Below are 26,704 nucleotides of genomic sequence, written 5' to 3'. Positions count from 1 at the left end.
ATCAGCTGATTTCTGTGTTGGATTAGCTTCTGCGTGGCAGGATTGCTAAAATGAGTGTACTAGTCCGTTCTCATGTTGTTTGTTAATAAAGACATAGCTCAGACTGGGTTATTTATTTATTTATTTATTTATGAGACGGAGTTTCGCTCTTGTTACCCAGGCTGGAGTGCAATGGCGTGATCTCAGCTCACTGCAACCTCCGCCTCCCGTGTTCAAGCGATTCTCCTGCCTCAGCCTCCCGAGTAGCTGGGATTACAGGCACGCGCCACCGTGCCCAGCTAACTTTTGTATTTTTAGTAGAAACGGGGTTTCACCATGCTGACCAGGATGGTCTCAATCTCTTGACCTCGTGATCCACCCGCCTCGGCCTCCCAAAGTGCTGGGATTACAGGCTTGAGCCACCGCACCCGGCCCAGACTGGGTAATTTATAAAGGAAGGAGGTTTAATTGACTCACAGTTCCACATGGCTGGGGATGCCTGACAATCATGGTGGAAGGCGAATGAGGAGCAAAGTCACGCCTTACATGGCAGCAAGCAAGAGGGCATGTGTAGGGCAACTCCCCTTTATACAACCATCAGATTTTGTGAGACTTTTTCACTATCATGAGAAAAGCATGGGAAAAATCTGCCCCTATGATTCATTTACCTTCCATTGGGTCCCTCCCATGACATGTGGGGATTATTACAATTCAAGGTGAGATTTGGGTGGGGACACAGAGCCAAACCATATCCATGAGCCATTGAGGTTAAACCACATTTGGTCATGCTGTTGTTCACATGTGTTAACCTTGAGGCGTAGAAAAATTACTGTAGAGTACAGAAAAAAGAAAGGGGAAACAGTGCCTATTGGAGAAAACAATTTTACCAGTCTCTTAGACCCTTTAAAAGCATACTCTCTTTCCTTCTTCATCTTGTCCTCATATTTCTTTCTTCAGTTTTTATTTTCTAGTGTTTTTATAGCACACATGTATCTCTAGAAAGTACGAAGCAAACTATGGAGTTTTACTTTATGAATATTTATAATTTATCTGGCTGTTCCCACATGTTATCAGGAATGTTTTCTGCTGAAATAATTCTCACCCTTACTAATAATGCTGAAAACAGGACTTTACTTTTCGTTCATGACAAGAAGCCCACAGACAGGCAATTCTAGCACCAGTACAGCAGCTTAAGAAAGGTGTGGAGGATGTGGGTACCATCCTTTCCTGATGTCTCATCTTTAGCATATGGCATTTAACCTCATGATCACAAGCTGGTTGTTTTACCTTTAGACATTGTATTCGTGTTCCAGATAAGGAAGAGCAAAAAGTTTTCTTCTATGGCTTTTGCCAGAGATCTCCATATACGTAGCATCAGCCAGCACTTTGTCATCTGCCCACCTCACTGCAAGAGAAGCTGTGAGATATAGGTATCAGCCTTTTTAACTTTATAAGAGGAAGGCAGATCAAAAGTGGGTTGTTGAGTGAGCCATCCTACAATATTTGCTAAGTCAGAGAAACTTCATTATAATTTTTGGTAAACTATCTATTTGGACCATTTCAGGGATTATCTAGTAGTGATAAGGTGAGTGTGAAAGTTTTGTTAGTCCTTTCAGATTGTGTTTTAAAAATGTAAAATATCTCCTCACACGTTGATCAGAGGAATTTTAAAAATCTGTATAAACTATTTAAAACTTTTTGTTGGAAGGCAGAGTTGAATAATCACCATACTAAAACCCATTTAAACTTGCTTTCATAATCTTCTGTGAAATATAACTAGACTTGCACATTCTTTCCTCTTGGCATTCTGAGTTTTCTCAGCCAAGTTCTTGAAAGAATAGTGTATTTTAAGCTAATTTTTATTTTGTTCATCTGTTCACCCAGTACAACCTTTCTGCTGTGAGGACAGAATTCTGGCTCTGTGACAGGCGTCTTTTTTGGAGACCCTCCTTCAAGAGCCCTGCTGCCTATAAATGATAGGTAAGCCTTTCCCAAGATTTTTTGCCTTCCTTCAAAAAGTATTTATGTCATTCCTTTTATTCTGCGCCTTCATGGTTATCAGAGACAGGGAAAATCCCCTTCAGATTTTTGAAACGTCTGTATTATGAATCCTTTACAAATTTAGGTTATAGTACATTGTACTACTTTATTCTTTATTTTTGAGACAGAGTCTTAACGTCTTCATCTGTTGCCTAGGCTGGAGTGCAGTGGTGAGATCATGTCTCACTGGAGCCTTGAATTCCAGGGCTAAAGTGATGCTGCCACCAGGCCCAGCAATTTTTAAATTTTTTTGTGGAGACAGATTCTTGCTCTATTGTCCACTGGCTTTTGATTTCTAAGGTAATCACTTTTTGATTACTCAAGTCAGTGAATTGGGAGGATGCTAAGTGCTATTAGGGTTACAGAAGATCCTTTCTAAGCAAATGCCATTTGATACTTAGCATTACTGGATTTCTAAAGGAGACTCTTCATGCCTGTTGAGCAAAGGCTTTGGGTGGAAGTGGAAGTACTACCAATTCAGGTTGACCCTGAGAATGGAGAAGGAAGTTGTACGTATAAAGATAAGGAGCAGGGAAGGCCGGGTACCTTTGACTAACTTGTGGATAGAGTTGAGTAATAGAGGTTGAAGCCATGCTATGGAACCCATGAGGTTGGGCATTGTTGTGTGACTAGTATGTTTAGTGGTAGATTGATTGTTCTTACTCATTCAAAATGGTTGTCTTATTCTATACCTGAGCATTTTGCTAAGTGGGAGAAAAAGACATATCCTCTGTCTTCCAGGAAGTACCACTCATTCAGTAAACATTAGCACCTACAAGGAAGAAACTATTTAAAGTGTGTGAGCCATGTACTTTCACATCTTGCATCTCATATAGTCCTGACTCCAGGAGAGATGAGGTATATATCCTCATTTTTGTATTGGAGGATATAATAAATGTATAGGGAACCTTTTTTAGTGCTTTCTCTTTTACTTTAATCGGTAACTTTTTCTTACCTGAAAGGAGTACATTTCAAGACCCCCAGTAGATGCCTGAAACTGCAGGTCATGCCAGGCCCGATTGCCGTCATTCGAAACACGTTTCTGTTCTTGTTTTCCACCCTCAAATTATGCCTTTTTCATTCATCTTAACTACGCACTGTGGCTGTTAACTTTTGCAGTTTGAGGTTTGATAGCAGAGCCGGCACAAAGTTTCTTTTCCTTCAGAGTTTCACAGATAGAAGATTTATTCTTAACTATATAGATCTTAGCAACCTCAGCATACGATTTTTTTCCTTAGGTCAAGAGCTTTCACCTTTTTGCTTTGAAAGAGCCAGTTTATGACTTCTTTTCGGCATGTTTGAATTGCCATCATCACTTTTCCTGGGCGTTGGGGGCGTTGTTAAGTCACATAAGGATTACTTGGCACAAGCACAAATATACTGCAATGGTTGATGTGATAACCAAGATGGCTGCTAGTGACTAATGGGCCAAGGGGCTGGGACCCTCTACAGTGTGGATATGCTGGACAAAGGGATGATTCACATCCCAGGCATGAGTGAGCAGGATGACACTGAGATTTCATCACACTACTCAGAAAGCAAGCAGTTGAAGATTTATGAGTTGTTTGCTTCTGGAATTTTCCATTTAATATTTTCAGACTGTGGTTGACAAGAGGTAATTGAAACCATATGCAGAAAGAGAAACCATAGATAAAGGGGGACTCCCTTATTATTCTTTATTGTTTGAGGCAGAGCCTGCTTTGTTGCCCAGGCCGGAATGCAGTGGCATGATCGCTGCTCACTGCAGCCTCCACTGGTGAGGCAATTCTCGTGCTGCAGCCACGCTCGTAGCTGGGTCCGTAGGTGCATGCCACCACACCTGGCTAATTTTATTTTATATTTATTTATTTATTTGTAGAGATGGGGTTTCACAATATTACCAGGCTGTTCTTGAACTCCTGGCCTCAAGTGATCTACCCACCTTAGCCTCCCAAAGTGCTGGGATACAGGCATGGGCCACTGTGCATGGCTTCATATTTTTTCTAAAGCTTGTTTATATACTTATGTCTTTAGAGTTCTCTCTGTAGAATTCCTGATTTAGATCAAAATTTGATTTTAAGCAGTAGCTTTAAGAAAGTAAGTATAAATTCACTTGTACTTACCAGAACTTAAAACTTTTAAGCTATTAAAAACTTGGTAATTGGAGGGATTGTCCTATTAATTGCTTTAATTGGTTCCTGCCTTATCTGTATATAGCTCCAATAATTCATAATCTAGGAATCAGCAGGCTGTGTGGCCTGTATGCCAAGTCCAGCCTACAGCCTGTTTTTATACATCTCTCAAGCTCAGAATGGTTTTTCCATTTTTAAGTGATTGTTTTAAAAAATGAAAAATATGCAACAAAGATTATATGTAGCCATAAAGCCGAAAATATTTACTATCTGGCATTTAAAAAAAAAAAAAGTCTTGGTAACAAATGTAATATATAAATGTGCTTTTCATTTTATGTGGTATAGCTAGATGAGTCAGCTCTGGAGCTTTAAAAATGTATATAAGGGTGCTCAGCTCCAGCACCCTTGATGAGTAGATTTAATGGCCTTATATTGGTAAGTTGTACCAGAAGACAGTGATAGTACCTATCAAGAAGTTTGGCCAACTTTATAATAGAAAACATCTTTGTCTTAGTGAGCAGGGTTATTTTAATTAAATAGAAACTCAGGGTTGGAAGAGATCTTTAAAACTGATTCAATGTTCAAGTATCTTTTTCCATCTCAATTTTCCAGATAATTTCATAGCCACTACTAAGTGCCAGTTCTAAGCTCTGCATTGGAGATGAAGAAATAAATAGGATAGAGTCTCTATCCTTAAGCAGGTCAGTTTAGTTGGTGAAGAGATGGACGTCAAAGATTAGGAGAAAACAGCTATAGTAGAATATAACTTGAGCTAAAAATGAGGTATGAACAATATATTGTGGAAGCTCAGAAGATAAGACTATTTACCTCTTTCTAGGGGAAAGTGAGGACTAAGTTAATGCATCCAGACAAAGCAACTTGTTACAGGCAACATAGCAATTTGATCTGGGCCTTGGCTAAATAGGAGAGGTTGGCATAGCCAAAAAAAGGTGGTGGCGGGTAGGGGGCAGTTTGCAGAAAATTACTTGGATTATACGAAGACCCATTTTAGTTTAAAAAAAAAAATTCTGAAGAATCTTGGAGCCAGTACAAAATTTGCAGAGTAAGGGGCAAGTCAGCCTTAAAACCAATGGTTTTCCTTTGTTGCCATTCTGTATTTTCTGTATTTCAACATTTTAAATTCTTTGTTATTGTTACTAAGATTTGCATGTAATGGTAAAAGATCTGAATTCAACAATATGTTATGTAAGGTATGGTATCACTTGTTTTATTAATGATAATTTAGTTGTATAATTTCAGACAGACTTAAGAAATAACATAGGAGGCCAGGCACAGTGACTTAACGCCTGTAATCCCAGCACTTTGGGAGACCAAGGCAGGAGGATCACTTAAGGCCAGGAATTCAGGATCAGCCTGGGCAACTTAGCAGGACCCTGTCTCTACAAAACAAAATTTAAAAATTAGCCTGACATGATAGTGCATGCCTTTAGTCCTAGCTACTTGGGAGGCTAAGGCAGGAAGATCACTTGAGTACAGGAGTTTGAGGTTAGCTAGCTATGATTACACCACTGCAGTCCATCGTGAGTGACAGAGCCAGACCGTCTCAAAAATGAAAGAAAACAAATACATAGGTACGTAGTAGGAGGCACACGGGACCTAATCACAGGTTTTGCTTCTTATTAGCTATAAGGTTTTGGATCACTAGCTACTTGGATACATTTTTCTCCTTTTAGTTATATATCTTTTTTACTGCCTCCTGGGCGCATAGTACAGCTAAATCAGGTTCTACAAATGATACAGAGATGAACATAACAAGAAATATTTACATGGTTACTGTAAGCCAAACATTCTTCTATTTGCTGGGGATGAATAAGGTAATCAGTGTCTATTCTCATGGAAATTGTGTACCCTTAACCTTGCATTGTAGTGGGAAAACTGACATGTAAGTAACTGTTGTATACTAAATGTGCATATAGTAGATGTCTGTTCTCTTTGCTGCCTTATATGTATGTATTCATTTTGTCCTCACAAAAACTATGGATATGGCCAGTTTATAGAACCTGTGATGCCTCTGAGGCATCATTTTTATATACAGCATTATAAGATGTACCTTGATGTCAGAGATAAGAAAATGATAAAAGTGGTAAAAGTCAGCAAAATTTTACTTTTCAGATGAGAAACAGGCACAGAGAAGGGTAAGAGATTTCCCTGAGAATACAAAATTAATGGTAGAGTCAGGATTTGAATCAGGAAGTTTGGCTGTAACACTCTTGTTCTCGCAGCTTCTCAATACGGGATAATGAATTGTAGGCCACATACTTTGAGAGTATGGATTAATCAAATTGATGGTATTGTGAAAGATATACAGGAGGTAATTGCTAAGCTGGGTTTAGAATCATGAGTGGGATTTTCCTAAGTACAGGGAAGAATGAAAATAGGAAGATTGGAAAGTTCATGGAAAATTAAAGTGGATGTGGTTTAGCTTACCTTCTCAGCTCTGTGTTTTTGTTAACTTCCAAATACTAGTTACCCATATTTGCCTTAACAGCCAAAAATTGTCCATTGTGTCCAAATACCAAGGTATGTCTTTGGAGATGCCCCCATTTTCCAGAGTTACCTATTCCTCCTATACCTAATAACTTAACTTCAGGGCAGCCAAAGTAATGAACACCTGCAGGACTAAAGCACCAGACACCAAGTTCATTAGTAGTTGTACTGTTTGGCTTTCACGATTTCTTAACCCAGCACTAATCTAAAAAAGAGACTTTACCAAAGTCCTACCTTAACTTTGTCACAGAAGAATTTACCTGGTCACTAAAGATAAATGAAATCCTGTATAAATGACATAACGTATTACTATAGATGTTTGTGGGCCAAGTCATATCTACCATTATGTGAAATAAGTGTGATATATCATGGCTAGTTAAAAAAGTTGTTATTGAGTCTGTCTCACTGTGTTTATAATTTCCATTCTGTGTATCCTGGTTTGTTTGTTTTTTTTAAAGAAAGAAAATTAGTTTTTTAGGAAAAGGGTCTTGTGATTTTACCCAGGCTTTTCTCAAATCTGTGGCCTCAAGTGATCCTCCCATCTCAGCCTCCTAAAGTGTTGGGATTACAGGATTGAGACACCGCACCGGTCTTTTTGAAAACACTTAGAAACTTTAAGTTGTTAGATGAAATTATATTTGTATAATGAAGTAATTTCTCATTCTACAGAAGGAAGCACTCAGTAATAATAGTTACTGTTTAGTGTGTTATACTGTCTGCCAGGTACTACCAAAAATTCTTGCATGTGTTAATGCATCTACTTACTCCCCATAAAACCATAGGAACTGTTGTTTCTCTTATTTTGTAAATGTGGAGGCAAGAGCGCAGAGATCTGCTGGGGCTGGAATTTGAAATGAGGTGGCTTGCCTTTAGAGCCTGCACTCTTTGAACTATTATATTTTTTTTTTGAGTGCTTGTGCAGTATGTTTGCAGTCTTTTAGAAATTTTAATAGATGACAGGCTAGATGTCCATTTAGAAAAACTGTAGAACATTACCAATTACAGCATATGTGAAATGCAGAAAGATGTGGTTTTGTTTGTTATCAGAAGAAAAATGTTATGGAAATGGCTTGTTATTTATTTTTTACTGTAAATGTTTATGCTTTGTCAAATTGTCACTACTCGCAATTTGCAGATTTTAAAATGATGTCAGGTTGTGTATTCCATCTAAAATTTTAATAGCAGGCCTTAAAAGGCCTTGGAAGTACTTTCATTAATTCTAATTTTTTAATTTGAATGGAGATTGAGTAATTACTGATAATATTGTTTATTTTGCTCAGCCTCTTCAACCCTTTCAGTAATAACTTAGTTTCTTGTACCCACAAGTCCAGATTTTATTACCCTTTAACTAAAAAATGATACATAATCGTGATTATTTTATTCTGTGTATTAAGTGCACTAAAGAATTAAGAATTTTTAGGATTCGTTTTCAGAGCCTAATATATAGTTCATGTGAACTAGGTGTACACTTAATAAACCGTAAAACATTTGTCATAAAAAAACTGAGAAATCATTGATACTTGCCCCACAACCCCCACCATCTAGAACATCTCTTAGAATTAGGAAGTAAGTTAAAATGGCCTCTAAGTAGCAAAAGTCCATGGGACAGTTCATGTGCTTATTTTTAGAATTGTGTGAGCCCCTTGACACCTTATAAATGTATTTTTTAGTAGCACTTAAACTACATACTTCCCAGCCAGTGGTATATTATTGAGGTAGTGCAAGCTATTTAAATAAGTGATGATAGGCTTATTTAAATAGCTATAGCGATGGTATTTTAGCAAAACGAAGGACAAACACTAAAATCCACTTGGGTGAGGTGGTGTGTGCCTGTAGTCCTAACTACTCAGGAGGCGGAGGTGGGAGAATTGAGTCTAGCTTGGGCCACATAGCAAAACTACTTCTTTTAAAAAAAAAAAAAAAAAAAGCCAGGTGCAGTGGCTCAAGCCTGTAACCCCAGCAGCACTTTGGGAGGCCGAGGTGGGTGGATCATGAGGTGAAGATTTCGAGACCATCCTGGTCAACATGGTGAAACCCCATTTCTACTAAAAATACAAAAAATTAGCTGGGCATGGTGGCGCGTGCCTGTAATCCCAGCTACTCAGGAGGCTGAAGCAGGAGAATTGCCTGAACCCAGGAGGCGGAGATTGAGGTGAGCCAAGATCACACGATTGCACTCCAGCCTGGGTAACAGGAGCAAAAAAAAAAATAAAAAAAAAAGACACTAAAATCCAATCAATAGCTTGAGGCCACTTAACTTTTGGAACAGATCTGTATACTTTAAAGGATGGGTTCAACACACTGCTTATGTCCTTAAAAACAGGTTGACTTACGATGTTAACACTCAGGAATCAAGAGTGTGAAACATCTGGAGAAACATTCTGTCAAGTGATTTGCAGTAGTTTTGGTGTGTAAAGGGGAGAATTTAATAGGATGCTTTCCTTTGGGAATATTAAGAATTAACACTTCTAATTTCATAGGCTCCACATGAGACAAAGTAACTATGAACTCTGATTTTTTTTGTTTTTTTGGGTTTTTTTTGAGATGGAGTCTTGCTCGGTCGCCAGAGTAGAGTGCAGTGGCTCAATCTTGGCTCACTGAAACCTCTGGCTCCTGGGTTCAAGCAGTTCTCCTGCATTGGCCTCCTGAGTAGCTGGGACTACAGGTGCATGCCACCATGCCCAGCTAATTTTTGTATTTTTAGTAGAGAAGGGGTTTCACCATGTTGGCCAGGATGGTCCCAGTCACTTCCCTCGTGATCTGCCCACCTCGGCCTCCCAAAGTGCTGGGATTATAGATGTAAGCCACCACTCCTGGCCTGTCATTTTAATCTATCTGTATTTATGTATTTTGTTTTTGTCTAATTAGCTATGGCTTAGTGTTTAAAAACAAAAGTTCTAGAGTCACACCTGTCTTTGAATCTTGCCTCTTTATTAATTTGACTGTGGACAAGATAACCTCACTGAGACTGTTTCCTCATACAATCATGAGTATTTACTGAGCAACTACTAGGTACCAGAGACTATTTTAGGAGTTAGGGAAACATCAGCAAACACAAGAGGATTCTAAGCCAGGTGTGTTGGCTCACACCTGTAATCTCAGCACTTTGGGACACCAAAGCAAATGGGTCACCTGAGGTCAGGAGTTCAAGACCAGCCTGGCCAACATGGCAAAACTCCATCGCTACTAAAAATACAAAAATCAGCCAACCCACACCAGCTGATTTTTGTATTTTTACTAGCGATGGGGTTTCACCAATCCCAGCTACTAGAAATTACAGACAAGAGAATCCCTTGAACTGGGGAGGCACGAAGGTTGCTGTGAACCAGGATCATGCCACTGTACTCCAGCCAGGGCAGCATAGAGAGACTCAGTCTTAAAAAATAAAAAAATTTTTAAAAGTCTAGTGAGAGAGAGGGAACATAAGTAAGAGAAGATAATAGTATCTATATTTAGGGGTTCCCCCCTAAGATTGAGTAATGTACATATATTTTTTTATCCGTAGTACAGAATAAATGTGGGCATCTCTATTTTGTGTGTGATTGTGATTTGTCATGCTTAGTTAGAATTGTGCTGGGATAAAATAATTTGTTGTATATTGGTCATCTCTCAAAAATAATTTTTAATTGGTGATATCAAATATACTTATTTTCTCTAATATTGTTAAGGGGTGTAGGGGAAGTAGAGGGATAGCATTGACTCTCATCAGTATGTGTACTGTTGCTTTTCTAACAGCCACCAAAAAAGACAGCTAAAAGAGAAAAACCTAAACAGAAAGCTACTCCTAAAAGTAAAAAATCTGTGAAAAGTGCTAATGTCAAGAAAGCAGATAGCAGCACCACCAAGAAGAATCAGAACAGTTCCAAAAAAGGTATGTTAGAAATAACATTAATCAGCAACTTTAAAGATAACAGCATATATTAACATGTTGTACGTAGTCCGTAAGAGTGTGGGTGAAATAAGTAAACTGAAAAGAACATGGTTGCAAGAAGTAATACAGGTGGAAAATCCCTTATCTGAAATGCTTGGGACAGGAAGTAATTCAGATCTTGCACAAAAAAAAAAAAAAAAAAAAAAAAATATATATATATATATATATATATATATATATGTATGTATGTATGTATGTGTCTTGCAGATGGGACCCTGTTTAAATATGAAATTTATTTATGTTTCATATTCTTCTTACATAGCCTGGTTCAATACTTCAATTAAATAAAGTATTTATTGCAGTGGTACCATTACAGCTTATTGCAGCCTTGAACTGCTGGACTCAAGCGAGTCTCCTACCTTGGCCTCCCAGAGCGCTGGGATTACAGGCATGGATCACTGCCCTTGGCCTGAAACCAAGTTTTGACTGCGACCCGTCACATGAGGTCGGGTGTGGAATTATCTCACAATAATGTGAGTGTCTATAGTTGGTGTCATGTTAGTGCTCTGAAATGCTGGATTTGGGAACATTTCACATTTTTGATTTTTGGATTAGGGATGCCCAACCTGTATACCAGCTTTTTAGTTTTTGATTTTTCAAGTCGACATAAAATTTGTGTGCATGTTTTATAGGTAACTTACAGAGTAGTGATTTATAGTTTTTTGGATCCAGTACCCCTTTGAGAATCTGTTGAAAGCTTAAAATTCATCTCAACCTTTGTTAAATATTAATTTGCTATGTAAGAAAAATTATTCATATTTAATAAAATGTATTACTTTTAGAAAGTGAATCTGAGGATAGTTCAGATGATGAACCTTTAATTAAAAAGTTGAAGAAACCCCCTACAGACGAAGAGTTAAAGGAAACAATAAAGAAATTACTGGCCAGTGCTAACTTGGAAGAAGTCACAATGAAACAGATTTGCAAAAAGGTAATTAGATAAATGTTTAGATTATTTTGCTTTTGCTAGAAAAATTCTTTCACCTGTCTTAATTTGAAGCTAAATACTTACATGCATTCACTTAGTAAAGAAATATTTATTGAACTACTGTATGCTAGATCTTCTTACAGCTGCTGGGATACTACTTTAAATAAAATAGTCAAACTCTGTCCTAATGGAGTTATTTTTGTAAATAACATTAGAATGAATGAAATTAGAGTGAATAAGATTAAAGCGATGCATTCCAAACCACATAGGAAACTTTGTTTTTTCCAATCTGGAGGTTGTTTCTGTTGGTGCATTCTTACTTTATGTTAAAGCAGCAGAATCTCATGAACCGCCTTATTCTTGGTAGTGTGGCAAATGAGCTGTTATAGTTTCTTAACTCAGATTTCTGTGGCATTTTTCTAATATTTCTAATACATCTTGGGAAATAAAGTGGCCTAGTCTTGAATATGATTCCATAGGGATTTTGTGGAAGTTTTAGAATCTTGTCTGTTGTGGTAAAATAAAATTACAATTTCAAATGTATCAAAAGTGAAATAGTTTATGCTTTTTTTTAAGGACGTTATTGTTTATTCATTCATCATTCGTTGATCCTCTGCTACATTTCAGGCACTGGGCTAAATGTTACAGGTAGAATCTGAATGTGGTGGCTCACGCCTATAATCCCAGCACTTTGATAGGCCGAAGCTAGAAAACTGCTTGAGGCCAGGAATTGTTTTAATGGAAGACAGTTTTTCCTTGGATTTTGGGGGCTGGTATCAGAATGATTCAAGCACATTACATTTATTGTGTACTTTATTACTATTACATTGTAATACATAATGAAGTGATTATACAAGTCAACATATAATGTAGATTCAGTAGGAACCTTGAGCTTGTTTTCCTGCAATTAGACAGTCCCATCTTGTGGTGATGGGAGACTGACAGATCATCAGGCATTAGATTCTTGTAAGGAGCACAACCTAGATCCCTCTCATGTGCTGTTCACCTGGGGATCATGCTCCTGTGAGAATCTCATGCCACTGCTGATCTGACAGGCAGCGCTCAGGCAGTAATACAAGCAGTGGGGAGCGGCTATAAACACGGGTGAAATTTCTCTCACCCGCTGCTCACCTTTTGTTGTGTGGCCTGGTTTGTAAGAGGCCACTGACTGGTACAGGTTCGTGTCCCAAAGGCTGGGGACCCCTGTGATAAAAGGCCAGAGGGAGTGTTGCTGTGAAGCCAGGAGACAAGGCGGTTTTTGGAAGGTGGGGCTGAGGGAAGATGGCAGCAATTAAGAAAAGGGAGGCCAGGTGCGGTAGCCCAGGTCTATAATCCCAGCACTTTGGGGGCTGAGGCAGGTGGATCAGGAGGTCAGGAGATTTAAGACGACCACCCCCGTCTCTAATACAAAAAAATTAGCTGGGCATGGTAGCAGGTGCCTGGAGTCCCAACTACTCAGGAGGCTGAGGCAGGGAAATTGCTTGAACCCGGGAGAGGGAAGTTGCAGTGAGCTGAGATCGGGCCACTGCACTCCAGCCTGACAGAGCAAGACTCCATCTCAAAAAAAAGAGAAAAGGGTGACTAGCTTATGGGACAGTGAGACAATGGGCAATAGATACAGAGGGGCAATTCACAGAAAGAATACCAAAAAAAAACTTATAAAACACTCAACTTTCCCTACTAAATAGGGAGATAGGAATTAAAAGGAAATAGTTTTGTTTGTTAAACTGACAAAAAATTAGGAAGATTGGCAGTTTTCCTTGTTGCCCAGGATAATTAGGGAAACAGATGTTCTCATGCTTTAAGTTGTAACTGCTTCTTTGGAGGACAGTAGGTAGGATCTTTGAATTGCAATGCCCTTTAACCAGCAGTTCCATTTCTAGGTCTCTATCCTAACTATACAGTAACATCTTCACCAAAACCATTATAGTAATGTTCAGCGCTGAAAAATTAGAAACAAGGTAAATGTTCGGTAGGAAATGCTTAAGCTATGCTACATCCATGTTTTGGAATACTATGTATTAGTTCAAAAGAACTTGGAAAAACCAGGTATTGTTAAATTTTTAAAGCATACAGATGGATTATTCCATATATGTAAATACCGAAAAACCCTTTTGCCATTTATATATATACACATGTGTTTGTATAAAGTTCTGGAAGATTATACACCAAAACTGATCTTCTGAAGGGAGAGAAGGATAAGGTGGAGAGGAGAGGAAGTCAAGGAGAAATTACCTCTGTCTATTAAAAGGATTTTTGTGAATACCTTCATGTAAAAAAAGGGATTAATGACAGCATGGAGGGGTCAGGTGAGAAGGACCTGACCTTTTTTGGAGTCTGCAGTTAGGAGACGATGATGACATAGGGTGGTAAAAGCAAGATTATTCATGAATAGTGAGGACGATGAACAAAGTACATCTGTTTCAAGCAACCTTCTTTGTAAGGAAAACAGGTAAATGGAGTAGGGGAGAAAGCATTTTGGTGGGAAAGGAGAAGTTACAGGAGATTTGCCTGTGGAGGCAAAGAAAATTAAGAACCATTGATGAATCCAGATACAACTGGAGGGGAAAGAGCTGTCAGAAAATGGAAGGATTTCTAATAATGGCTTTGGCTGACAGCAGGAGTGTGAGACACTTGAGTAAGGAGATGAAACTGCCATTGGTGAGAATGAAAGGAGAGCTTGACTCTGGGGATGGGTCATCTCGGGAGGAGCCTTTGGAGATGAATTGATGCCATGAACTGAAAATGGGACCAGTCTCTTCAAAGCTGCTTTCCCACAGCAATCTGTAGTCTGAGCTTAAGCATAGAAAAATGAGTAGTTAGACCAATTCAGGATTGGGGTTTTGCAGGAAAAGAACAGGGCAAACAATTAAGAGTAATTTAAATGATCAGCCGTATTTTGGAGGAGTAGCAAACTACAGCCTGTGTGCCAAATCTATTCTGTCACCTGGTTTTGTAAGCAGAATTTTATTACATAGCCACATCTGTTGATTTAACATTCATAGCCACATCTATTAACGATTGTCTGTGGCTGCATTGCCACTACAGCGCATGGTTGAGTAGTTGTGAGTTGAGTAGTTGTGACAGAGACTGACTGGCAGAGTTGAAACTATTTGTACCATCTAGCCCTTTACAGAAAAAGTCGCTGACCCTGAGCTGTGCAGTAGAAGTAAAGCTTGCAGGTTCTTACAGACTGAGCTTATCGAGTCAATTTGACATCAAGTCAGGACTTGAAGTCAAGCAGCAAGTATAATAGGACTGAAAAAGTTGACAAAAGGGAGAAATTTAGAGTCAAATTTTAGGAGTAGTGGACTCTTGAGACCACCTGGGTCTTACGTTTTAACTTTAGGAAGAGGGATTGAGCAGTGGAGTAGAGGATGCGGTTCATTGCATTTCAGGTTGTGGAATTGTAGGTAGAGTGTCGGATGATAACAAGGGTTGGAGAAGAAAGCAACGTTCTCTAAAAGACAAGTGGCAGATGACTTGCCAACACAAACAGCTTAGTTCACTTATCTAATATCTATCTAGATCTATCTAGATGTTTTCTTTACCCTTATTTGTTGGGTTTGTTTTTGAGACAAGGTCTCATTTTGTGGTCCAAGCTGGAATGCAGTGCCACCAACACAGCCCACTGCAACGTCAACTTCCTGGGCCCAAGCCATCCTCCTGCCTCAGCCTGCCGAGTAGCTGGGACTACAAGCATGCATCACCATGCCTGGCGTAGAGATGGGGTCTCAACAATTGCCCAGGCTGGTTTTGAATTCCTGGGCTCAAGTGATCTTCCCACGTAGGTTTCCCAGAGTGTTTGGATTACATTCGTGAACCACCGCACCTGGCTTTATTAATTCATCCCAAACTCTCAGCCTGAAAGCATCGAGAATGTTTGCACACTAGTTTTCCGCATCATATACAGTATTATTAAAATACTCATTTGCAGTAGAATTCTATATGGGTGAACCAGAGGACTGTTGGAATAGTTGTAGCTATTTATACATAGCAGATTCCTTGCTTTTAAATTCTAAGACAAAGAATATTACTGGATTTAAAAGTCTGCTTTTAACATTGTTTTTCCTTTTCACTATGCATAGGTCTATGAAAATTATCCTGCTTATGATTTAACTGAAAGAAAAGATTTCATAAAAACAACTGTAAAAGAGGTAAATATTTCCATCTTTTTCAAGTTTACTTTAGAAATATAAGGCAAAAGTCATTACGTAAAATACTCCGTATTTTTCAAAATATTTATGTCATTAAATATCACATTTGATCCTCACATTTCTTCGTAATACATAGGGAAATATATTTCTTCTCATTCCTACTTTAAAGCTTAAAATTAAAGTTTGAACAATTAGTTACAAGACATGAACTCAGATGAAGATGTGGACTCATGGTACATGGGTAGCTGGGCATCTCAAAGTTGCTCTCACAAATACTTGAGGACAAGTTCCTCTCTACCAGGCAAAGGTGAGAGGAAGATCAGCAGGTAGCTACAATTCTGTGTTCATCCCAAGTGATTTTTGCAGGTCAAGATAGTAAAATAGATATGGAAAAATGGAATATAGGCTTATGATTTATGGCAAAATGTTTCTTTCATTATAGCTAATTTCTTGAGGTAAGAGGACAGAGAAGATGACTCGTTCTCATAGATTTGAAGATCGGATTTATACCATTATACCAGCAAAGAGAATGTATTTCCTTTTCTAAATCTTGTTAAGCAATGTTAGTAGAACTTACTGCTGACCTTTTTATCTTGAGTGTTGATGTGAATTTGAGTTTGCTGTTTTAAATTGCATTTCTATGCCATTTTTAGTTTGAAATCTTGCATGGCATTAATTATTACTTGCTTTTATAGGTGTATTTTGTAAATTTTGGATTTCTTTATATAAGGTCATCATAGATTCTTGAACTGTTGTGGTTTTTAGTGCACTTAACATTAGCTTGCTTAAGACATACTTTTAAATCAAGTAGAACAAAAACTATTATGACTGGCATTTATACACACAGATACTGCATTTATACACACAGATACTGCAGTATTTAGTATATGAAATATTTTGAATACACATCGTCATGTGAAAATTCAATGGCAGTGTGTTCATCATATTAAAAATATACAAGCAACAGTTGTCCAGATGACTGAATTGGAAGTTTTCTCTTGCATGTGTATATATGTCAAATTGTCAGCATGACAAAAGTGACAGATGTTATTTTTGTATTTTTAAAAACCAATTTGTTGTATATAGTTTTTTTATTTCTTTTGTGCAGATCACTTTTTAAACTCACATAGGTAGGTATCCTTAGAGTTGTAGACTACGGTAGACTATGGAACGTCAGTGTTCAGCTAGACAGTATGATGGAGCAGTGAAAGTCAATTCAGTGATGGGAACACTGAAGGAATAGACAGTTCTCCTGCTTTGCCTCCCAAGTGTCATCAATTTGTAACTTTAGTATTAACTCTGTAAAAGTGTCTGTAAGTACATTTTATATTAAGGACAGACCAAAAATCAACACATCAAAGCTTCAAAAACTTTGGGAAATGGTGGGGTTATGTACAAGCACATTTGGCTTAAATGAACCAATTTTTATTAACTGCTTTTGCCCATATAAAATGCTGATATTTACTGGAATCCTAGCCACCTTCATAATTAGGAATAAAGTACCAGATAATAATGCTAGAATATAATGTTGCAGGCAGTGGTGGATATCTCTTACAAAGGGTGTTTCAAACATGATCATGTACTTCTACATCAAAGACGTTAGTGTGTTTCTGGAGTTGGGGCTCTTGGCTTTTAAAGTTTGGCTAATCAGGATTCTAGATTATCAATATAATGGACCACTCCTGAATGACACTGACTTTGTCTTTCAAATTTGGTGTCTTAAATCAGTTTATTAAATCTGAATTTTAAAACATGCTACTTATGACAGAATGAGATATTTGATGTACCAAATAATTGTTTAAAAATACCTGCATCATAGAACAGAAATATATAAAAATGTTAAATGTTAACAGGTATTTTCACAGGTTCGACTAGTTTCTTGACAGTTATTCAGACACCAGGGAATGAATGAAATAAGCAACTAAATGAGACCTAATAATTGGCCTTTGATTTTAAATAGTTGTTCTTATAAACCTTGTCAATAAAAATAAATCACTGGTGGTTTAAGTGTCTTGGATTTGTTGTCTTATAGGTTTATAGAGCATTTCCTTCCCTATGGTGAATAATTCAGAACAGGGATTTTGAAATGGATTCAGCCCTATAACCTGTACAATTTGGAGTACTCTTTTGCGATAACGGACCATTTTCTTGGCGTGACTTCACAGAACTATGTGTTAAGGTTAATACTTTATGACCGTTTACTATACAGATAAGTGGTGATGCAGAGAGTATGGAAGTGAGGAAGTCGAGTGATTCTTAACGAAAGTTCTTGAGCACACTTATTAACGGATGGGTCACCACTACAGTACACACTGCATTTGAAAGCCTAGTTTTTTATTAAGTAGTTTTACACCAGCTGTTCATGAACTGTAGTTAAAACACTGGAAATTTGTGTATATACTGCTACTCAATTACAAAATCTTCAGATGGCACTGAAAAAACATCCAAGTAACTCAAGAAAAAAGTACCATGGCTCCTTAAACAGAAAGTCAAATGAGTATGTCACTTGATAAGAAATGTAAAACACACATTTGCCATACTTTAAGTAGGTTTTCCCCCTACTTGTAGCACAGTTCAAAGTGCCCAGAAACTAAAGTAATAATTTACTGAAGCCATTTCAAACTTGACATTTTGCATTTATCGCTTTAAAACACATGCTGTCTAAACGTTTTAATACACAATACTTTAAAACAGAAGACTTGGCAGTCAGTACCAATGAGTCTCAACAAGTAACCAAAATATCAGGGTTGTCTTGGGTTAACGTAGATATACAGCTGTTGGCTTTTTTTGGACCATACTTTGGTGGGGGGGGAAGGGCGCGAGGCATGGTATCTTAAATGCCAAAGTTTCACTGTACATTATTTGTCTTAGGTATTCGTTATAAACTGACCTTTTAAAATTTTTAAATAGTATTTTGAAAAGTCTCCTTAAAGTCATCTTTAGTCCTCCCCACTTTTTTTTTTAGCACACCAATATAATTAAAGAATTGTTTAACGATTTGAAAACAAAAGCTTATTTCTAACCTGTAAACTGAAGTTTTTGGCAAAATCGGCATCCTGAAGACCCTGAAACCCGTGTTTATTTTACAATGAGATCAGTAAATGGTTTTCTGCCATAAGAGTTTTAAAAAAAGAAAAAAGTACTTGCCATGTTCTTAGGCCTTTAAAATATGGCTTATAAAATGTGTAGTATTTACCAGGAGAGCTCACATTTTTCTGCAGTTTTCCAGTGGACCTGCCTATGGAATACTGTAAAGAAAAGTCTGCAAAAATATTCCTAGCAATTGAGTCAGTTCTTGTAAATCAAAGAAGTGGAGAGGGGCCTTGATTAAATTATTCTGACAAGTTTTTTGCCTAGTGGTTGCCAAAAATGAGGATATTTAAAGTGTTCTATCACCCAAATTTGGTTTTAAGAAAAAGACATTCTGTGTCTACAGTGTAAAGCCCACACTAACTGTGCTCCACTCTCAATGATGCAATACCTATCTGGAAACTTTCCTGTTTTACCAATGAGTGCGTAAATCCAAAACGTTTTATCAGAAAAGATACTTGAATTTAAACTTCTTTTGAAAAACCAATGGCAGAAAATACGTACAATAAGAAATACCTAGAGGCTTCATTTTACTGTCATCTGGAGTTTGTGCTGTATCCAAAAAAACTTCTATCTAAATTTTAAGTAAAAGTCCAATGTTGGAGCTATATAAAAAAATATTAAGGCTCATTGGTAAAGATATTGACAAATTGTCACAGACGAAAAACATGGCTTTATCTAGTTTTTAAAATGATTCCTGCTTGATTGACTTGGTTTCTCAATGTATGAAAATTGATCATCCATACAAAATGTGAAATCTAAAGGGAACTTCCAACCATGGAACAATCATACCCATGGCTTCAATTGAAGCTTATATTCTGCCTTATTCTGAAATCCAGACTTTGAGCAGTAGTTGAACCTATGGAAAATGCAATTAAATATAAGTGCTTATAAGGATTTTTGGGATCAGTGCTTTCAGAGTGATGAAATAATAGATTTACCTCATATCACCTTAGAAACGTTTCAGTTTTGCTGCGTAGAGAGGGGTTTTTTTCCCCCTCTTATAAAACTGAGGTTTAACGTGTCATTCCAATTTTCCCATCTGGGGTACAGAAGAAAGCTGGGTCCACCAAATTCTTAAAATGCTGCAATCTTGCTCGCTTCTCGAACACCACTCAAATATGCCCCTGTAACAGTTTGTGGGAAATGCCTGTTTGTTGCCTGTAAAACATAATTACATAATTTGAGATCATGCATAAAGAACTGAGTTGATATCAAAAGGTAAAACAAGCTTAGACCTTGTCCGGTCTAAAATGAAGATCTGTGCCACTCCTGTGTGCGCATATTCACACTACTCACACATCATAACATTGGAACTTTCTTGGTTATCTTGCAGTGCATTGTCAGATTCGCTCGTGTGCTATCTTGAAGTACTACACAGCACTCATTGAAGTACTAAGTATCTATATGTGACAGGTACTACAGTTAAGAACCTTAGTCCCTCCCATCAGACAAGTAATGTAGCTGGTACAGTCACAGGCAAACAAGTACAAAAATGATTGCCAATTCAGCCAAGCCACAGATGGAGTTTTGCTAGATGGGCAGAAAAAGTGGGTAGAGAGTTAAGTTACTCGAAGGACAGACCAGGGACTGTAAGTTCAATAAGAAGAAGATAAAATGTGAGTGAGGGCTGTTGGAATGGGAGGAAGTCAAACAGTGACAGGAGAACCTCACTCAAGGAATGGCTGTGGTGGGAACAGACTAAGCAAACCAGAATAGGGGAGCACAGGATAGGAGGCGGCCAGAATTAGTGATAAGTAGTTCTGACAAGGTCTGAAATGTGGCTGAGAAAAGGGGTAGCTAAAGAGGAGCTGAACAGACCACAGAAAATGAAGGATAAGAAATGGAGAAGTGATGTTAAATGTAGTCACGTAAACTGATGGCTGGCTGGAAGGGAAAACATCCAGGGGCCAAAGACTTCAATGAACGGGGGACTGATTAAGTCAGTAGGAATACAGTGACTAGCTGTGGGAGAAAGTGGCAGTGAAGGATGGACGCCTCAGAAACAGGTTTTTAGAAGAGGTAGTCCAGGTGTGGTGGCTTACACCTGTAATCCCAGCACTTTGGAAGGCAGAGGTGGGCAGATCACAAGGTCAGGAGTTGGAGACCAGTCTGACCAACATGGTGAAATGCCATCTCTACTAAAAAAAAAAATTAGCTGGGTGTGGTGGCACACACCTGTAATCCCAGCTCCTCAGGAGGGTGAGGCAAGAAAATTGAACCCGGGGCAGAGGTTGCAGTGAGCTGAGACTGTGCCACTGCACTCCAGCCTAGGCAACAGCAAGACTCCATCGCACAAAGAAACAAAAAGGTAGTATTTGCATCAAAGAAGCAAAGGAAAGCAAGAAGCTATGTAAACCATGCTTATGACCCTAAGGCACAGTATCCTGAAACAGCCCTCTCTCAGAAACTGGTATTTGTTGTTTGGCATGCAACCTTTATCTCCGTCCCACAGAGTAAGGTCTTCACAGGTCAAGGAGTAATCAAAGCCATCTGGTTTTCAGATGGAATCTCACTCTGTCACCCAGGCTGGAGTGCATCTTAGTTCACTGCAACCTCCACCTCCAAGGTTCAAGTGATTCTCCTGCCTCAGCCTCCTGAGTAGCTGGGACTACAGGCATGCACCACCACACCGGACTAATTTTTGTATTTTTAGAGTAAATCCCCAGGGTTTCACCATGTTGGCCAGGATGGTCTCAAACTCCTGGCCTCAGGTGATCTGCCCGCCTCTGCCTACCAAAGTGCTGGGATTATAGGAGTGAGCCAATGCACCCACCCAGCTGATGTTGTTTTGTAGACAAAAACACTAAGTGTGAAATAACCATGTTGAGCAATTGGTGCAGAGACTAAAGGGGCTAAGTCTTTAACCCAGTAAGAAGGCAGTCAATAATATCTAATGTTAACTCGGAAGATGGCATCAGAGGCCAGGCATGGAGGCTCACACCTGTAATCCCAACACTGTGAGGCTGAGGTGGGATGTCTGCTTAAGGACAGGGGTTTGAGGCCAGACTAGGCAACACAATGGACCCCATCTCTACAAAAAAGAGAAAAAAAAACAGTTAACTAGGCTTGGTGGCACATGCCTGCAGTCCCAGCTACTTGGGATGCTGAGGTGGAAGGATCACCTAAGCCTGGGAGTTTGAGGGTACAGTGAGCTAGCACTGCACCACTGCACTCCAGTCGGGACCACAGAGCAAGGCCCTGTCTCCGAAAACAAAAAAGAGACATGGCAATAAAAACACTTTTAAAATCGGAAGGGAAGTCCAGAAGCAATAGCTGGAAGGTTAACAATGGCTGCCTCTGGGAGTAAGAAGACGACGCTGAGAAGGCCTCTGCGGTCTGTGGTCCAAACCTTTCAACAGTATTTGGGTTGGGTTTTGAACTCTGCAGATATTTTAGTTAAAAGAAAGAAATCCAAATACAAGTAATTGGGTTTGGAATCAAGATCCATACCTCCCCGGCAAAAAAGATGGTTCCTTGAATTTCCTCGGCAATGATATCGTAGGCCTCTCCACTGCCACCTGTCTTCACAAAACTGTATGCCATCTGGATCCATGGGTCTGTGCTCCACCGAGTGACAAAATACTTTGTGGGATCTGGGACCTCCTGTGTCCAGTAGAAAGAAACGACGAAGTAGGATCAAGAAGGGACTTAGACATGGTGCAGCCTAACTCACATTCTGCCCCGTTTAGGACTGGAGTCTGTTCCTGTATCATTCTGAAACAGTAGTTCTCAAGGTGTTCCTCCTGCTGCCTTTACATCTACCCAGGCTGGTATCTTGTGTCTTACCCTCTCCTGCCCCACCCACACACAATTCCCTCACTTCTATACCTCTTCCTTCTGCCCAGGACACACACACTCCCTAGTGGGGGCTATCACCCATGGCTAAGGTTCGGGCCTTGGCTGGCGCAGTGGCTCATGCCTGTAATCCCAATACCTTGGGAGGCCGAGGTGGGTGGAACACGAGGTCAGGAGTTTTGAGACCGGCCTGACCAACATGGTGAAACCCCATCTCTACTAAAAATACAAAAATGAGCCGGGCATGGTGGTGCACGCCTGTAATCCCAGCTACTCAGGAGGCTGAGGCGGAAGAATCACTTGAACCTGGGAGGTAGAGGTTACAGTGAGCCGAGATGGTGCCACGGCACTCTAGCCTGGGTGACAGAGTGAGAGACTCTGTCTCAAAAAAAAAAAAAAAGTTTGGGCCTTCCCTTTTCCGTTGTGTGGCAGCAGAAAGGAGTCTCTGACCCAAGAAGAAAGAGAACTGTGGAGTCTTAAGATAACAGGTTGGAATTCTCAACAGGGCTCTCCACAAAACAGTGACACAAGGCTATGTTACACATTCACAGCATCTAAAATCTAGCAGTCCCTCTTCTTTGCCAGGAATATGTTCCATGACCTCCAGGGGATGCCTGAAACCACAGACGGAACCAATCCTATATACACAAGTTTTCTCCTCTTCATACCTATGATAAAGTTTCACTTATACATTAGGGACAGAGACTAATGACCATAACTAATAAAAAAAAATAGGACACGTGTAACACTATACTCAAGTAAAAGGTATGTAAATGTAGCTCTGATAACTGAGATGGTTCCTGAGTGACTCATGGGCAGGCAGCGTCTAAACTGTAGAGATGATTGACACGCTCTTCAAGAATGGTACATGGCTGAAAACTTATGAATCTATTTCTGGAATTTTCCATTAAACATTTTTGGACCTTGGTTGACCACACTAACTGAAACCGTGAAAGCAAAACCTCGAGAAAGAGAGAACAACTGTAATTTGTCAGCTGGCCTCTGACAAGCATCACCATGAAAAATAGTTCTATGGAAACGGTGTGCTAAGTTCCAAACAAATAACATAAAAAACAAACTTCTGAACAAAAACCCCAAGCGAGGGATTATATCACTGGATAGTTCCTCTCATATAAAATTAGCAACAAGGCCAGCCACACAGTGACTCACGCCTATAATCCCAGTACTTAGGGAGGCCGAGGTGAGCGGATCAGTTGAGGTCAGGGGTTTGAGACCAGTCTGGCAAGCATGATGAAACCCCGTCTCTACTAAAATAACAAAAATAAGTCAGGTGTGGTGGAGAACGCCTGTAGCCCCAGCTACTCTGGAGGCTGAGACAGGAGAATTGCTGGAACCTGGGAGGCAGAGGTTGCAATGAGCCGAGACTGCGCCACTGCACTCCAGCCAGAACAACAGAGTGAGACTCCATCTCAAAAATAACTAAAATAAAATAAGCAACATATCTGAATGCCCCTTTATGCAACTTTTGAGTCATTTCACTTCTATTTCTGCTCCTTTATTTGAAAAAGACCTAAGCCATGGCCATTTACAAATCTCCAGAGATGGTGAGATTTAGTACGCTGGCCAACATAGTATCCTGAGCTTGGAAAAAGAAAAGAGACTATCTGCATGTGTGGCATATCAGAAAAAGCTGGACAAGGCTCCTCTTAAAGGAAAGCTGTAGTCAAAGCTTCTAGGGCTTCGGTAAATAAAGAATCCATGTAGAGAATACTTAGCCTTTTATATCCTTAAATAGGTGAAGTGTGCATGATGTGAGAAGAAAAAAGAGGAACACAGTTGTGTTTTTAAAAAAAAAAAAAAAAAAAAGGTACAGGGCACTGTTACAGGCAGAACCATGTCCCGCTTAAATTCCCATGTGGACGCCCTAACCCTCAGTGCCTCAGAATGTGACTGTATTTGGTGACCGGGTCTCTGAAGGGTAATTACTTTAAGTGAGGTCGCCAGGGTGAGCCTTAATCTAATCTGACTGGTGTCCTCATAAGTAGAGGAGATGAGGACACAGGCACACACAGAGGGAAGCCCATGCAAGAAGGAGGAGACCCAGGAGAAACCAGCGCTCCCAACACCTTGATCTCAGGCTTCCAGCCTCCAGAACTGTGAGGGAAGTCTGTTGTCTAAGGCAGCCAGTCTATGGTACTCTGATGGCAGCCCTCACGGACTCGAGTCAGTGGTGATGGGTGGTGGGGCTCTGAAAGAAAGAAGACTGTGGCCCCTGCCTTCCTGGCCTTGATTCTCCGTGGCGCTGGCTGCCTGGGCTTCCACACTCGCTCTGAATAGGAGTCACTGCTTGCTCCTTTCAGGGAGGGCTTTCTCTCACCTGCTCCTTGAACAGCTCCCGGAGCGTGGCCACACACTGCTGCAGCACCTGTTTGTCGTCCAGAGTCCTCACGGATGCAACAGCCTCCCCAGCAATCACAGACATCAGCACGCTGTGCTTCTTCTGGAGACATGAAAAGGGAAAGCAGAATGTCCCTGAGTGTTCAGCTCCCACAGATAAGGACCTCCTATGATCTCCTTTTTTTCCTTGTTTTTTTTTTGTTTGTTTTTGTTTTTTAATGAGACAGTTTTGCTCTGTCACCCAAGCTGGAGCACAATGGTGCAATCTCAGCTCACTGTAACCTCCACCTCTCAGGTTCAAGTGATTCTCCCGCCTCAGCCTCCTGAGTAGCTGGGATTACAGGCACCAGCCACCATGCCCAGATAATTTTTGTATTTTTAGTAGAGACGGGGTTTCACCATGTTGGCCAGGCTGGTCTCAAACTCCTGACCTCAGGTGATGCGCCCGCCTCGGCCTCCCAAAGTGTTGGGATTACAGGCATGAGCCACCGCACCCAACCAAGAGCCTCACTCTCACAAGTTAAATTTCACTATTTCTGCTGCCCCTTATCCTCACGTCACTCGCCAGTCCATTTTCCTCACAAACACACATTATCCGTCCACTCTATTGCTTCCTGCTGGAAAAAAACACTAAGAAAAGTAAATAGTAAATGTAGGGTTCCCTTGGCTGTTCACTAATACAAGCTTGCTTCTGGAGAAGTAGAAAGAGATGGAGAAGGAAAATCTGCAGATAAAACAACGAAAAAAGCCCTCAAATGGTCCAGAAGATCTGCTCTCAGCTCCTATGTGAAACCTTTTAAGACAAGGTTTCTTGAAATTGCGAGAGAGTTGGAAACAGCTGTGATTGATTCTTTCGTGTGGCAGCAACATGGCAGGAGGGAAAGTGACCACCGTTCATCTCTGGGTACACCGTTCTCCTCTCTCCTTCCCTCCCTCAGCTCTCACATCTGCTGACACTCACACCCTCCCTCACCAATCATACGGCCCCTTCCCAGCTCCCTAGAGGACCGTCACAGAGGAAGTTTCAAGCACCACTCACTGACGCTGCCTGCTCCAACTTCACCTAAGAGGAACTACCCTACAGCCTGAAATGACAGTTTCCGCCAGCATCCAATTCATGTCCCAGGGAGCAACATGAGGACTTCAAGAAGATACGGCACATACTGGGGCTCCTTTCCTATAGGAACATGTCCAGTTCAGTGTTCTCCCAGAATATAGACACAGATCAAGGGTGTCCACGATGTTCATCAGTTCCTGAGCTTGATATGTGAGTAATTAACACATAAATTGTAAACTTTAAGACGAAAATTCAAACCACAGTTCACAAAGGATTTTACCTGGGGGTCCATGTCATAGAACACAGCAAAAAGCCCTCGCTTGCTGGCACTGGGAGGAACGTGACCAAAAAAGTCAGCCCCTTGAACTTTACTGTCCCAAAATCTGTATGGAAATTGCAAGGCAATCTGCAAAGTGAACAAAGGAAACATGGTGAACTGTTTGTCGTCACAAAACCACAAGATATCTCTAAGCAGCAACCTGTAGCTCATCTGATATTAATCTCACTGCCTGAAAGAACAAACCCAAACACCACTCTTCATTCGCCTCACCGCCTTCTTCTCCTTGTGAGCTTCTCGGGGTTGTTTTTTTTTTTTTGTAGGGTTTTTTTTTAATCTTTGGAGATGGAGTTTCGTTCTTGTTGCCCAGGTAGGAATGCAATAGAGCAATCTCAGCTCACTGCAACCTCTACCTTCCGGGTTCAAGTGATTTTCCTGTCTCAGCATCCCAAGTAGCTGGGATTACAGGA

At 39.9% G+C, this 26,704-nt stretch overlaps 2 protein-coding genes across 6 annotated transcripts in view; one reads left to right on the top strand and one right to left on the bottom strand.

Annotated features, from left to right (window-relative positions):
• DEK (DEK proto-oncogene) overlaps positions 1-17,656 on the top strand; it is a 36,190-nt gene extending 18,534 nt beyond the window's left edge. For both annotated transcript variants that reach the window (XM_039462601.2, XM_074398490.1), the window contains exons 8-11: positions 10,374-10,509; positions 11,352-11,500; positions 15,586-15,654; positions 16,097-17,656. In XM_039462601.2, coding sequence (XP_039318535.2) covers positions 10,374-10,509; positions 11,352-11,500; positions 15,586-15,654; positions 16,097-16,108 — 366 coding nt within the window. In that variant the 3' untranslated portion in view covers positions 16,109-17,656. The remainder of the gene's footprint in view (positions 1-10,373; positions 10,510-11,351; positions 11,501-15,585; positions 15,655-16,096) is intronic.
• Positions 17,657-17,971: 315 nt separating this feature from the next.
• Positions 17,972-26,704, bottom strand: part of KDM1B (lysine demethylase 1B) — a 106,504-nt gene continuing 97,771 nt past the window's right edge. For all 4 annotated transcript variants that reach the window (XM_074398488.1, XM_010338023.3, XM_039462600.2 and 1 more), the window contains 4 exons: positions 26,238-26,363; positions 24,881-25,003; positions 22,198-22,350; positions 17,972-19,905 (listed from right to left, as the gene is read on the bottom strand). In XM_074398488.1, the coding sequence (XP_074254589.1) occupies positions 19,822-19,905; positions 22,198-22,350; positions 24,881-25,003; positions 26,238-26,363 (486 nt within the window). In that variant the 3' untranslated portion in view covers positions 17,972-19,821. The remainder of the gene's footprint in view (positions 19,906-22,197; positions 22,351-24,880; positions 25,004-26,237; positions 26,364-26,704) is intronic.

This window comes from Saimiri boliviensis, chromosome 4 (genome assembly GCF_048565385.1).
Source record: "Saimiri boliviensis isolate mSaiBol1 chromosome 4, mSaiBol1.pri, whole genome shotgun sequence".
In the NCBI taxonomy this organism is placed as follows: Eukaryota; Metazoa; Chordata; class Mammalia; order Primates; family Cebidae; genus Saimiri; species Saimiri boliviensis.
This window is presented reverse-complemented; position numbering and strand designations above follow the sequence as displayed.